Raw genomic sequence first — 13,523 nt, 5'->3', positions numbered from 1 at the left:
ACTTTATTCATGCAAAACTTTTAATTCACATACATGTTATGCAGCCATGAAAAGATTCTCCAAAGACTGGAGATGGGAGAAAAAAAAAGGTTATTGCCTCATTATGATGAAAGGCAGTCAGTTTAATTGCTCCCCTAGTTGCAACAGCAGTCCCTGAACTAAACAACGGGGAAGCCACTGATAGCATAGTAGCTTGTATTATTTGCCTTAGCATGAGTTCAGACTGAAAAAGAGTTGAGCATTAAAGCAGTGCACCCGGCTGTTGGTGCAGGTGTGTGGTTTAAAGTAACAGAGACAACACAATCCAAATATTTCAGCTTGAGTAAATGATTGTGTGTCAAAAAGCAAAAGATAAAGATAACCTTTATTAGTCCCACGCGTGGGATATTTGTTGGGTTAAGGCTGCCGACCTTTGCCAGCGCCATCTTACCCTTCCGACCATACATATATTACAACATCACATGGGGAAGACAGGTCAGAGAGGTATAACAATGGGAAATGCACAACATGAGGAAAGATGAGGAGAAAAAATAACTCCTCCCAGACTGAGCTCCAACAGGGAGATCAGTTTGAGAACAGAAAAAAACACCTCAGCACATGAATCAGCACATCTCACAACGTAGAAGACATAAGAGTGAGTGTAGGTCTGTGTCAGTGTACATGCATATGTGTGCGTGTGAGAGTGTGTGTGTTCATGTTTAGCTGAGAGAAAGTGTCCCTTAACCCAGTTAGGCAAAAGTCAACAATCTTCGGTCGACACGGGCGACCCTGAATGAGGAGGGAGAAAGTCACAACACAGTCTTGTTATCTAAAGGAGAATTGTTATTCCCGTCAGCTTTTGCCTTGAGCATCCAGCTGGAGTCAGGAGGCCTGCATGAGATGAAGATGGTAGTTGTTTTGGTTAGTGCGAACAAACTGCTTCCAATTTTACAGTTCGTCTAATGTCCGTCACTGGACACCAGGTCTCTCAATTCCTGCTGTTCTTCTTCAAGATGTTATCCATATAGCAGAGCCATGAGCTTCTCCAAGATCATATCCATATTGCGTTCAAATAAACACAGTCTGAGTACACACAGCCAGCCTTGTGGGATTTTGAACAACTGTAGCCGCTTCTTGTTCTTCGATAAGCCAGGTCCAAGCCAGCTCCAATCAGCCAGAACTCTGTTATTATGGTTCCAAATTGGTAGCTGTCGTTGAATGTCCCCCATCGAGAGTGTCATCAGACACACGATGCATCCGACCATCGAGTATCCAGCAGCAAACGTCTCCACAGGACAATCAGGCTCTCCCAAGCCCAGAGTTGTCAGTTTCGTTAAGGGACCAGTTAATTAAATCCATAATTCGTCTTTAGGTTTTAGGAGAACAAGTCTGGGAGACTCTCTTAGGGTTAGAGAATAAGCGAGACTATACAAAAGACATGAGAAGCCAAGCAGGAAAGATGAAGGAGAGCCAAGAGAAGAAGAACACTGCAAACTGACAACGAAATGTTATGAAATGGGAAATTATCATTACTGCTCAGACCTGGCATCACAGGAGATGATGATTATGGCTGTGTGTTAGTGAGCTGACCTCTCTGTAGGTCTGCTGCAGTCCAGCGGGTAGCGCACACCCTGACAGATGGCGTGAAGGACAAGAGGACTATGCTTGGTTTTGGTTCACTCCGTGGTAAAGCAGATCTACATTTAGCTGATGTCAGTGATTAGGAAACATGCAGAACGATGCAGTTTGCACCCTGCATGTTCAATGACCACCAACCCAGGGCCATCATTATTTGCTTTTTTAACTTCTCAAAAGAGGGAAATTCATAACTTGTGTACAAAAACTGAGAAGCAAACGAGGAATCACGTGATAGCTAATGATCTAGAAACTCTAATGACTCCTGACCCAGGCTAAAATAAGCAGTCAGGACATAAAAAAATATCTTATGGGAGGTTCATGTTGTGAAGCACCCAGTTCTTACTCAGTAGGTCTTTATTACTTAATGAGAATCTCACCGTTACCCAAAGAATGACTCTTTAATTAAGTAAAGTAATCAAAGAAATGATTCAGGCTCTATGTAATCAGTAATGTTTAGTGTCTGCAGAGTCAATCAGGAATTAATGGATGTATGAGTTAGATCAGATAATATTGAGCTAAACTTTACCCAGTGATTCACTAATATAAAAATCTCACTGCCAGTAAATAAACATCTACTCTAAATTTCACTAATGAACAGATTATCAGCTACCAGGTGATTCCTGATTTGCTCATTATTTGCTTTAAGTCAAATCATTTTTTCCATTACGTGTTGACTTTCTCACATAAAAATAGTCCAGAATACAAAAAACATTTACATTGATGGAGCTCATTAAACAAACCCAACAAAACAACAATCCCATTAGAAAAATGAAACAGTATCATTTGTATTTCAGACTAAATGCCTGTCTGTACAGTTCATAAATGGTTTATGCTGGACATGCAAAAATCATGGTAAACATAACAACTCAGGCTCATAGTTCCATGAACTGGATAAACTGAAAGTACAGCTACGTCAGATTTTTACTTGAGTGCAGAGAACCTCACACAGGAAACAAAATGAGTTCTTTGGTTAATCTTCCTGATTCCAAAGGAAATGAATGAATTACAAATAAGATTCTTTTTCATAAAAACATATTTCACAGGTGTGAGACTTAATGCTTGGAACCAGTCGTCCCACATTTCTTCTTCCTTCTTAGTGCTGGGAAAACCATTTTGTCAGTGTTGGTAGACTTTACTCAAACTCTGCAAAAGCAATAACCCACTTATGAATGGTTGAAACTGTTTTCATGGCTGCACTGTTATATCGAGTGGAATGAATCTGAAATCTCCACTCCTGTGGATTTTTATAATGCCTCTGCACAGTGTGAGCTTTCGAAGCTTGAAGTGGCTCGATAAGTGTGTGCACAGGGCCGTGTTATCGTGGCCCGGCAGAGGGACAACGAGAGAGATGTAAAAACCTGAAACAAGAGAGCTGTTGACATCTGTCTCCCTCTCAATCCAGAACATGTTTGGGGAGAAGCCTCCAATCCCGGAATACAAAGTAGCAGCCATTCAGAAATCTCGCTTCATCCTGCTCCACTATGGAACCTTCAAGGCCGGCTGGGATTGGTTAATTCTGCTGGCGACTTTCTACGTGGCCGTCACTGTGCCCTATAACGTGTGTTTCACGGTCGGGGGAGGGCGGGATGAAGGCAGCGCCTCACGCAGCCCGCCCAGCGTCAGCGACATCCTCGTCGAGATCCTCTTCATTTTAGGTAAGATAGTGTGCCGTCTTCTCATGTTGGTGCTTTCTTCTAACCATCCATAGAACTTGTTTCCTTTAGCAAGAAGTCTTAGAAAGACTGGACACACCTAGAAAGTAGGAACCAAGAAAATGAAACCTGAATGTTTTGTACCATTGTTTAACAAATGCTGAGGACTTTTCCTTCACTCTGTAGTCTAACTCGTCCCTCTGTCAGTCTGCTTCTTGGTCAAAAGAAATGTGTTTTTGGCTCATTTTGCTCCTGAAAAATGATGGCTGTCTCACTCAAACTAGACAAGAAACTGTGTCTCAGTAGGGTGTTGTGGAGGTTGTAGGGGTTAAGTTGTGCTTTGAATTTTGAAAACATCTCCAACAATCTCCAGCAAAGTCTTTCCACAGTCTTTCAGAGCTTTGCCTCAATCTTCTATTGACACTTGCTGTATCTCATAAAATGCAGCATCTTAAATCAAGAAGCTCACACTGAATTTTTTGGACAAGAGTCTAGACTTCCACTGGTCTCGTTTCCATTCCTTGTGTTTCCTGGTCTCCCTCAGCCGTGGTTTTCTTAGTAGCCTTATAAGCTTAATGGCCTGATTCCCAGTCTCTTCCAAAAAGCTAATAAAATAAAATGTGTGTGCTGCCTAGAGTCTGTCAAGCATTAATGAGGCCACTGATGAATATGAGAGGCTGTTAATTGTTGATTTGATTCTGAGGCTGGTAACTGCAGCAAAGGGAGCTGGTAGTCTTCCTTTTGTCTTCATGAGAGTCTGTGTCGTTACAGCAACTGATCATTCTGGAAGAAACTTTAAGAGTTCTTCTGTCCTGACCTAAATTGATAAAGTAACGATGGACTTGCCATAATATGAATTAATACAATAGCAGTTGAGCTCTGTTTCCTGTATACCAAAAAAAATACCTTGACACAGCAGAGCAGAGGCTTAAACTACAAATAAATACCACCAGTGGACTGCTGAAAACTGCCACCTGTTGTATGAACTACCTAGTATCCTCATTATCAGCTCTGTAGCTTTATTTGCTGCCTCTGCTAGCATAGCTTTGCATTATTCACATTTATCTTCTACTGGGCCTTGGCGCAGGCCTTCAGTTCATCCTCTACAAACGGACTGATTTATAAATGGAGTGATGCTTTAAAGTGACAGGTATCAGCTGTGGTCAGTTTACAGTAATGCACTGGTGCACAGCAGCTGACGTGTTCTTCGTCAGCGTGAGTTGACACGAATTTAAATTTAAGCTGGTGTTACTCACTAACTTCCACCTTTTAACCAACTTTATTCTTTCTCATGTAAAGGCAGCATATAAACAGCATACTGCACGTATAGAGGATGGAAATCAGCCAAGATAGCTCATCTGCTTACATCTTATTGAATTCATTCACCCACAAAGAGCAGTAAGAGTAGCAGCAGCAGCACAGGTCAGCTGTACACTAAGAAAATCTACTGGAGCCCACAGTAGAAATCATTGTGAGCTCAACTTTTAGTTGAGTAAAAAAGTTGAGTAGGCGTGCTGTGTACACACTCAGAGCTGTGTGCATGAGACGACCGTATTGGGGTTGTGCTCTCTCTCTTTGACATTATAAAAATCAAAGAAAATAAACAAACTTTTGTGAAAATAAAAGTGAAGTCTGAGCTTTTGGGATACTTGAACATTTTTGAAACTCTGGCCTTGTTCAATAAATTCAATAAATTCAAATTCAATATGAACAATTGTAACAGCAAATGAGGAAAAAAACATTAGGCCAGCTTAAGAAATCTCTTCAAGTGTTTAGAAACAAAAAGAAAATGGCCTGGGTGGGTGTGCAAAGAACGTTTTACTGGCAGTGTAACTGTTGCAAAATTCTTTTTGATTATATCAACTGTCTGCTGATGGGAAGTTAGTCAAACAGCCTTTGTCTGATAGGCATGTGACTCCTAATAGAAGTTCTCATTATAAAAGTTCTGTTCAAGTTTTTAATGATGAATGTTGCAGGGAAAAGGATATGAGCCATTCCACAATAAGCCATTACATCTGATTGTTAAGTCATTTCCCAGAAAACAACAGGCCTCTTTGTCCTCGGTCATGTCCACCCTAACTGCAGGAAACTTACATGAGTGCTCTTCAGCGGACGATTTGTGTTAATGGGAAAGAGTGAACACAAGCTCTCCATCAATAAACTTTCGTAATGAAATTACACGAGCCACCCGCAGTTAAATGTCTGACTCCTGTCAGTCGATATCCCATTTATTAGGACTAATAGGCCGTGCCTATTTATTGATACATTCACCAGCAAACAATAGTGGATTGAAATAGTCTGCCGGGACACCTTTTATTCATTCATTTTGTTCCTTAATACCATGCAGTAAAATTAAAATCATAGAGCAAACATTGAAGAGCTAATCATGACTGTTTGTCTTTTTTTATTGTCGTGTTGTCCTCGTCTGTTTTTTTTTCAGCAAGCTTCAAAGCCTTGGCTCTTTGAATAGGATCATATCATACTTTGAAGGACTGGGTGGTGCAGTTGCTGCGTTTAGCTGTATGTTGTGGTTCTTCTGGAAGCAAGTCATCAGAAACCATCTTGAAATTCCCCTGGTTGTTCAAAATGCCCTACAGCTAGAAAATCACTTACCCTGAGAGAGTGAGCTAGTTTCTATTGCACTTTGCTGATGTCCGTTCAATTAAGCTTAAGCAATTTAGCTTTCACAAATATCTTATGAGTAATTTGTCTAAATTGAAAACAAGCAATAACTATATATATACGGTACTATATACTATATCATGTTTTTATTTTTTTAGACCTCTGTTACAGACTGGCAATTTGTCCAGGGTGTACCCACCTCCCGCCCTATAGTAGCTGGATGGATCCCTCTAATAAACAGTCTGATTATATTCTCACATTGCATGAGAGTTTATTCATTAAGCATCCAAGTCCAACAATATTAGAGCTACTTTATCAGTCAGAGGTGAGCTTCAGTTACTCATCTACCTGTTTTACAGCCTCCTTAGTGTATTAACACCTGAGGTAACAGCAGACTGACAGCCTACACTAACTGCAGATGAACAGCAGACAGAGATGACTCTGGGGTTAAACTTGAGAAAATACATATTATTTTTATTATTATTTAAATGCGAATTATTGGTCTGTTTTTTATTCCTGATTTATTGCCAAGTTATGATATTGTTTAAATATGTGAAAATATATTGTGCGCAAAAATGTTTTGACACACAAACCTGCCAGCCACCCTCAGCTGTTAGGAGGAAATGCTGGGTGTGGCTATTTATGTCTTTAATCCACTATAGATGGATTATGCACTTGAACTGTGAGGGGTATAAAACCGGACATATAGTGGTGGTGTTTTAAAAACTGTACCTTTAAAAATAAACAACTAATGACCATCTGAATCTGGTGTGTTAAAAAAAAACTATCCCTGTAATGGAAGCATCTCAAACTGTATCAACACACTTTTATTTCAAAAACATGATGAAAACTACCATAAAAGTATCTTTACCCCAAGACATTTACATTTGGGGCTATAGAGCCACATTGATTCTGGACTAGCACTAAAAGTGATTTTTGCTCACAATAAAGGGGAACGGAGCTTTTAATATCAGGTAGCAACAACTGGTTGTTGCTGACAGAGGTGGGACCAAGTCATTGTTTTGCAAGTCTCAAGTAAGTCTCAAGTCTTTATCCTCAAGTCTCAAGTCAAGTCTCAAGTAATGTCAGGCAGAGTCGAGTCTCAAGTCACTGGTGTAAAAGTCCAAGTCAAGTCACAAGTCTGAAACTTTGAATTTCAAGTCCTTTCGAGTCTTTAAAAAAAAAAACGAAAAAAGAATGTTGCAGTTATGCTAAATGTAAATATTAGACCATGTAATTTTAAAATCTGTGTTTTTCTCAACACATGACAAAATAGTGAACTTAGAAAATATACACAAATTGTGAAATTGCACCTCTTTAAAATGCAGCTCAATTAAACCTAGCTCCAAGAATAATTTTCACCGACAGTTCTGAGATAAGCTGCATGTTATTCTTGGATGCGGTTGTAGGACCAGCTTTAAAATCGCATGACAAAAATATCATACACATTAAAAAAAAACTGCATCACCAACGTAGCCTGGACACCATTTGCTAGTTAGATGAAGTCAGCTATCTCATCGTAGCATATTTATATGCATATTTATAATCATACGGTTCTTGGAGTGAGTGCATACACTCATGAAGTTTAGTAACTTCCGGTCACTGCAACAAGCCCAGGTACAGTTTACCGACGGATGGGTGCAGGACCTTGAAATGCACCGTGTAGAACGAAAGACCATCGTACGTATCATAAGTTTACCAGTCTCACAAATTGTCGTCATAAATACAGATTTGTTAACCGTTTATTAATATAACCTTTGAGCTCAACGGTAATTAATTAGTAGTGGAAATAATTTCTGGTACCCATCACAGAAATGTAGCAGTGACAATAATATTGTATGCTGTAATCGTACTGGACAATTAGTGATACAAAAAACCTGTTTTATCCTGTGAATAAAAGTATGTGTTTTTGTCAATGTACCATAATAACAGAAGCGAAACGCAATATTGTGTCAGGACAATTCACTATTTATGCACAATAAACAAAGGAGCATAGCGCCACAATTTCTGTTCAGCGCCAGACTTACTTGTAACCTATATCACTAATTATGTTATGAAAATGACGTATTAACTACTAAAAAACACTGACCTTTGTGTAAATGCTTGGAGCAGACTAACCTGTGAGCTGGAGTGTTCTGGGACGTTATATTTGATCTTTGAATGGCTGCAATCCAGGCCACCCGTCGCCTCTTTGTTACTTCGGAAACATGGCTTGAACAATTTCTCTTCAACGACTAATCCGATAACAACCAATCTCTTTACCCGTCGGCTTCCCGTGGCTGTCATGCGACCGGCTATTGCAGTTAATAATACAACAGCTTCTTGACATTTTTGTGTTTCTTTTTATCGCTGTGTGACTGATTTTAATTGAAAGCCTGCGTGCGCTACTACCGCTTGCCACGAGTTCCCAGAATCCTTTGCGGTTCTACCCGTGAATGACGTCACATTTTCAATCTCTATATAATATGCATGTTAAATTTTATATTTGGGGTAAAATATCAAGTCTTTTCAAGTAAACCGGTTCAAGTCCAATTCAAGTCCCAAGTCATTGGTGTAAAAGTCCAAGTCAAGTCACAAGTCTTAGAACATTTTTTCAAGTCAAGTCTAAAGTCATAAAATTAATGACTCGAGTCTGACTCGAGTCCAAGTCATGTGACTCGAGTCCACACCTCTGGTTGCTGACATCCCAGTAAAGATACCCCTTTGAAAAAAAAGTGCATAAATTGTTTTTTAATACTGTGTTGTTATTTTTATTTAAAGTAACCCATGCATGCTGTGTGTATATGACTCATTGAAAAGTAGCTGTGCGTTTACCATGCATCACTGTAATTTAAGTGACACTTGATTGCTGCTGTTGTTGTTGTCCTCTGCAGACATATTGCTGAACTTTCGAACTACATTTGTGAGCACGTCGGGTCAGGTCGTCTACGACGCCCGCTCCATCTGCGTTCACTACGTTACCACCTGGCTCTTTGTTGATCTCATTGCCGCCCTGCCCTTTGACCTGCTGTATGCTTTCAATGTCAGCGTGGTGAGTCTCCCCTGTGTCTTACTGTGTGTGTGTGTTTCTGTCTGTTGACATTTGTGTGTGACCACACCAACAGAACCGAGAATCAAACAGTGTGAGTGTGACAAATCAGCCTACATAATTTAAACTAGGGCTGCTCGATTATGGCAAAAATGATTATCACGATTATTTTCACTGAAATTGAGATCTCGATTATTTGACGATATTTATTTAACAATAACAATGTGTTGAATAATGACTTTAAAGATTGTCAAAAAAGATCATATAAAATAGTGTGCAAATACTGATAACAGTGCAAATGTTTGCAATATAAAAAATAAATGAAAAATGTAAACATCTATGTTTAGTGAACTTTGCAGTGTTGCTCTGTGGTGCAGCTACGACACTGTAGCAAAGTTTACACACTATGTCTACTTGATCCACGTCTGACTCCGCGAACCCATAATGTTTCCACACCACTGAAGTTTTTTTTACCTCTCTTTTCAATCAACGGCAGTCACTCTCCTCTCCAAATAACTTCTGCTTAGCTTTCCGAGCTTCCCTCGGGTCCTCTTAATTGTTGTGACACGTTCGAAACGCAGAGAGGTGCGCTCGATTTGCCACACGGAGCAGCGCAAGAGTAAAGCACGAGGGAGGGGCTAATAATCGGCTCAGTCATTTTTAATGATCGTTGAAAGCCCAGATCGTAATTTAGATTAAAATTCAATTAATTGAGCAGCCCTAATTTAAACCTCAATAGTAAAGTTAAATATTTGAATACTGACATGTGTTCAGTTTCCATTCATTTTCAGCACTAACACGGTGAAGGAAGTGAGCTTTGTTTTTAAAGGGAACATGAATGCATAATGTAACAAGCTCCCATGTGGATTCACCACATCAACACCAACATGTCTCATGACGGTCCACACACTGCATGTCTCACAAACAAAAAAAGATGAACTGATTACACACGCACATATATACACATATATATTTGTATATAAAGATTAAAAATGTTTGATTTCATGTGAGTGAATCTATTAAAGCTCCAACTTTTGAGTAAAACTACCAACTGTTTGAACAAATGATGTGTATTATATACAGTATCCCACATTACTGAGTGTCAACCTTTCTTAATGATTCATTTGATTTAAGAAATACAGTGAATGAAATATTGCCAGAGCGCTGAGATTGCCTGTATCTCTGTGCAGTACTTTGGCGTCCACCTGTTGAAGACAGTCCGGCTTCTTCGGTTACTGCGGCTGCTGCAGAAGCTGGAGCGCTACTCACAGTACAGTGCTGTGGTCTTGACCCTGCTGATGTCCATGTTCGCCCTGCTGGCCCACTGGATGGCGTGTGTCTGGTACTTCATAGGTCGAAGGGAGATTGAGAGCCAAGGATCATCAGACATAGGTTAGTTCGCCCTTTTTTCATCTCTAGAAAGCATCTGTGTAGATTAACTCAGTCACTGTTTTGCTCAAGTTTAATTTTTGTGTTAGGTGTACGTTTCTGTGTTGTATTACTTTGTACTTCTACTCTATTAAATTTCATTGGACTTCCTGACTTGTTCAACTAGTTATGTCACGATTGTGAGTGTTGGGGTCGTTATTCAAAAAACCGTAATGTATCACATAGTACTTGTTAGATTTATTAAAAAATAATAATGCAGTATGTCACATAATGACTAGTTAACAATATGAGCCTAAGGGTAGAGTCCCACACACTCACACAATCCTTTATCCTAATGGGGACCCACATGCAATTTTACTTTTAGTGTTGATGTATGAAAAACACAGAGCAAAGGGACTTCGCAGAGATTACCACAGTGATTGGACTTTAGAAACATGTGCAGTGCTGTGAAAAAAAAGTATTGGTGCTCTTCCTGATTTCTTGTATTTTACTAGATTTGTCACAGTCACAGATCATCAAATACATTTTAATATTACACAAAGATAACACAAGTGTATACAAAATGCACTTTTAAATTATGACTTATTAAGGAAGCAACGTTACCCAAACCTACCTGGCCCTAAGTAAAAAGGTAATTACCCCTTAAACATAATAACTGATAACTGATTGTGCCACTCCTGATAGTAAGAACTGTAAACAAGTGTTTCTCATAACAGTCATTAGTCTTTCACGTCACAGAATTGTTTAAAGTACTCGGGGCGATCGTGGCTCAAGAGTTGGCAGTTTGTCTTGTAATCGGAAGGTTGCCGGTTCGAGCCCCGGATTGGTCGTTGTGTCCTTGGGCAAGACACTTCACCTACTGCCTACTGGTGTTGGGCAGAGGGGCTGATGGCGCGATATAGCATCCTCACTTCTGTCAATCTGCCAGCTGTGGCTACAACTGTAGCTTGCCTCCACCAATGTGAGAGTGAATGAATAGTGGAAAGTGCTTTTTTGGGTCTCGAAAAGCACTATATAAATGCAATCACCAGCAATCACCAGTCACCAGATCTCAGTGGATGTGCAAACAAGAAATCTTCAGCACCTGTGTGATGCTGTCATGTCAACATGAACCAAACTCTCAGAGGAATACCTCCAGGTCGTTACTGAGCCTATGCCATGAAGAGACAAGTTCTGACAAAAGTGGTCCAACCCAACCGTACTTAATAATTGTTCCATTTGTTTACACATACCTTTGATGGTAAGTTGAGGGTGTGATGTTACAGCCATGTATTAAAAATAGAATATTACTGCAACAAGATGAGCAAGCTCAAAGATATATACTCAGAAAAACAGAGATATGAAAAAGCAAACTGTATTGGTAATGGTAAAGAACGGTTCCTCCACCTGTAGATGGTAAACTGGTTATTACAGTGCTTTTCTACTCATGCGCTACATAATGTAGTAGCGGCTGTGGCTTAGGTGGTAGAGCAGGTCACCTACTAACTGGAAGGTTGGTGGTTTGATCCCAGTCTGCCAAATATCCTTGGGCAAGATACTAACCCCATGTTGCTCTCTGATGCATCCATCAGAGTATGAGGTGTGATGAGGTCCAGCTTTGCAAATTGAAACCTGGCTGTTCCAGTCTGCAAATATTCTTGGGCAAGATACTAACCCAGAATTTCCCCGCGAAGCATCCATCAGAGTGCGAATGTTAGGCAGAAAGCTTTTGGGGGGCAGGGATAGCTCAGTAGGTAAAGTGGTCGCCCCATGATCGGAAGGTCGGCGGTTCGAATCCACTTAACGGCTACCCTGAGGTACCCCTGAGCAAGGTACCGTCCCTACACACTGCTCCCCGGGCGCCTGCTTAGTGGGCTGCCCACTGCTTCACTGAGTGAATGGGTCAAATGCAGAGAAAAACAAGTAATTTCCCCATGGGGATCAATAAAGTATCCATTATTATTATTATTTTAAATGTAGAAAAAAAGTGCATAAATGAATGGGTAACTGAGGCATGTTGTATGTTGTTGAGAAAAAGCACTATAGAAGAAGCAGTCCATTTCCCAGCTCAGTACTTTCTGACTACCCTTTTCACTCTGATGAACACTGGAGCAGCCATGGGTCAAACCACCAATCCTCCCAATAGAAAATGACCTGCTGTACCTCCTGAGCCACAGCCATCCAATGTCTTAAGCCTTTACATTTAGCTGTTTGTAACACCAACCACTGACAGTTGCCTTGGGTAGGCAGAGGCAGGCTAGCTGTCTCTAGGGTGTGTGTCTCTAGGGTACTAGGGTAACCAGCAGACATGGAATCCTCTAATTTTAACGTTGTACAAGAAAGATAAAGTATATTTATTCTTTATCTCAGACAGGGAAGCTGCTTTTACGATAATATTCACTTGATGCCATGGTGTTAATCAGGCTGGAAAAATTCTCCCTGAAGCAAGTTAACGGCCCATTTCCTGTTTGTGGAGAGCTTTCAGTGACAGTTTTTAACTGTCATTACATGTTTCACACACATAATGACAATTGTGCTCTACTCAATTACACTGTAAGCATTGTCCTCAGGAGATTATTCTAGGCTTCCCAAATGGAAATTTAAATAAGATCTTGTCTCATTGTTTATCCACTTTGCAGTAATGACAAAGAAAAATCTAAATTCATCCTCATTCAACTTTAACTATTTGAGCACTCACCTAACTTGTCTTGCTCCAAAGTATACCTATCCATTGTAAAGCAATAACAGTAATATTGTATTAGGAAGAAAGGCACAGAGGCAGTTATGCAGAAATACGACTGTGTGTGCCTTCGTTTTCAGCACGACCGATGCTTTTAATAAAACACAGAAACTTGAATCCCACGGGCGACGTGAAACCCCGGCTTGCAATCTGATAAACTTGTGAAGATGTACAGACAGACTGGCAGTTTCCAAGGGTAAGGGGATCAAACTGTAATTTTTCCAACTCTGACTGGGGGCAAAGACCGAGTTGTGTGTGTGTGTGTGTGTGTGTGTGTGTGTGTGTGTGTGTGTCTTTCGTTTTGTTTTCTAAGCATCACACAGACACACACAAACAGACATTATGTATGGGGACCTTGCTCTGGTTAGTATTGTCCTCATTTTCTCATTTCTTCCTCCCTCCTTATCTTTCTGAGTGATTCTTACCAACCTACCTGCACTTATCTTTTCAGCATAAGGACAAACAGTAACATTGTGGTCAGTTCATGTCATCAGCC

The 13,523-nt window shown here is 40.2% G+C and overlaps 1 protein-coding gene across 1 annotated transcript in view; it reads left to right on the top strand.

The window, feature by feature from the left end:
• The window catches only part of kcnh3 (potassium voltage-gated channel, subfamily H (eag-related), member 3), a 180,663-nt gene that overhangs the window by 139,644 nt on the left and 27,496 nt on the right, over positions 1–13,523 (top strand). Inside the window, exons 5-7 of the mRNA XM_014410478.3 lie at positions 3,020–3,272; positions 8,765–8,922; positions 10,110–10,311. Of these exons, the coding sequence (XP_014265964.3) occupies positions 3,020–3,272; positions 8,765–8,922; positions 10,110–10,311 (613 nt within the window). The remainder of the gene's footprint in view (positions 1–3,019; positions 3,273–8,764; positions 8,923–10,109; positions 10,312–13,523) is intronic.

This window comes from Maylandia zebra, linkage group LG16 (genome assembly GCF_041146795.1).
Source record: "Maylandia zebra isolate NMK-2024a linkage group LG16, Mzebra_GT3a, whole genome shotgun sequence".
NCBI lineage: Eukaryota > Metazoa > Chordata > Actinopteri > Cichliformes > Cichlidae > Maylandia > Maylandia zebra.
Note: the sequence above shows the minus strand (reverse complement) of the source record. Positions and strands in the feature narration are given on the sequence as shown.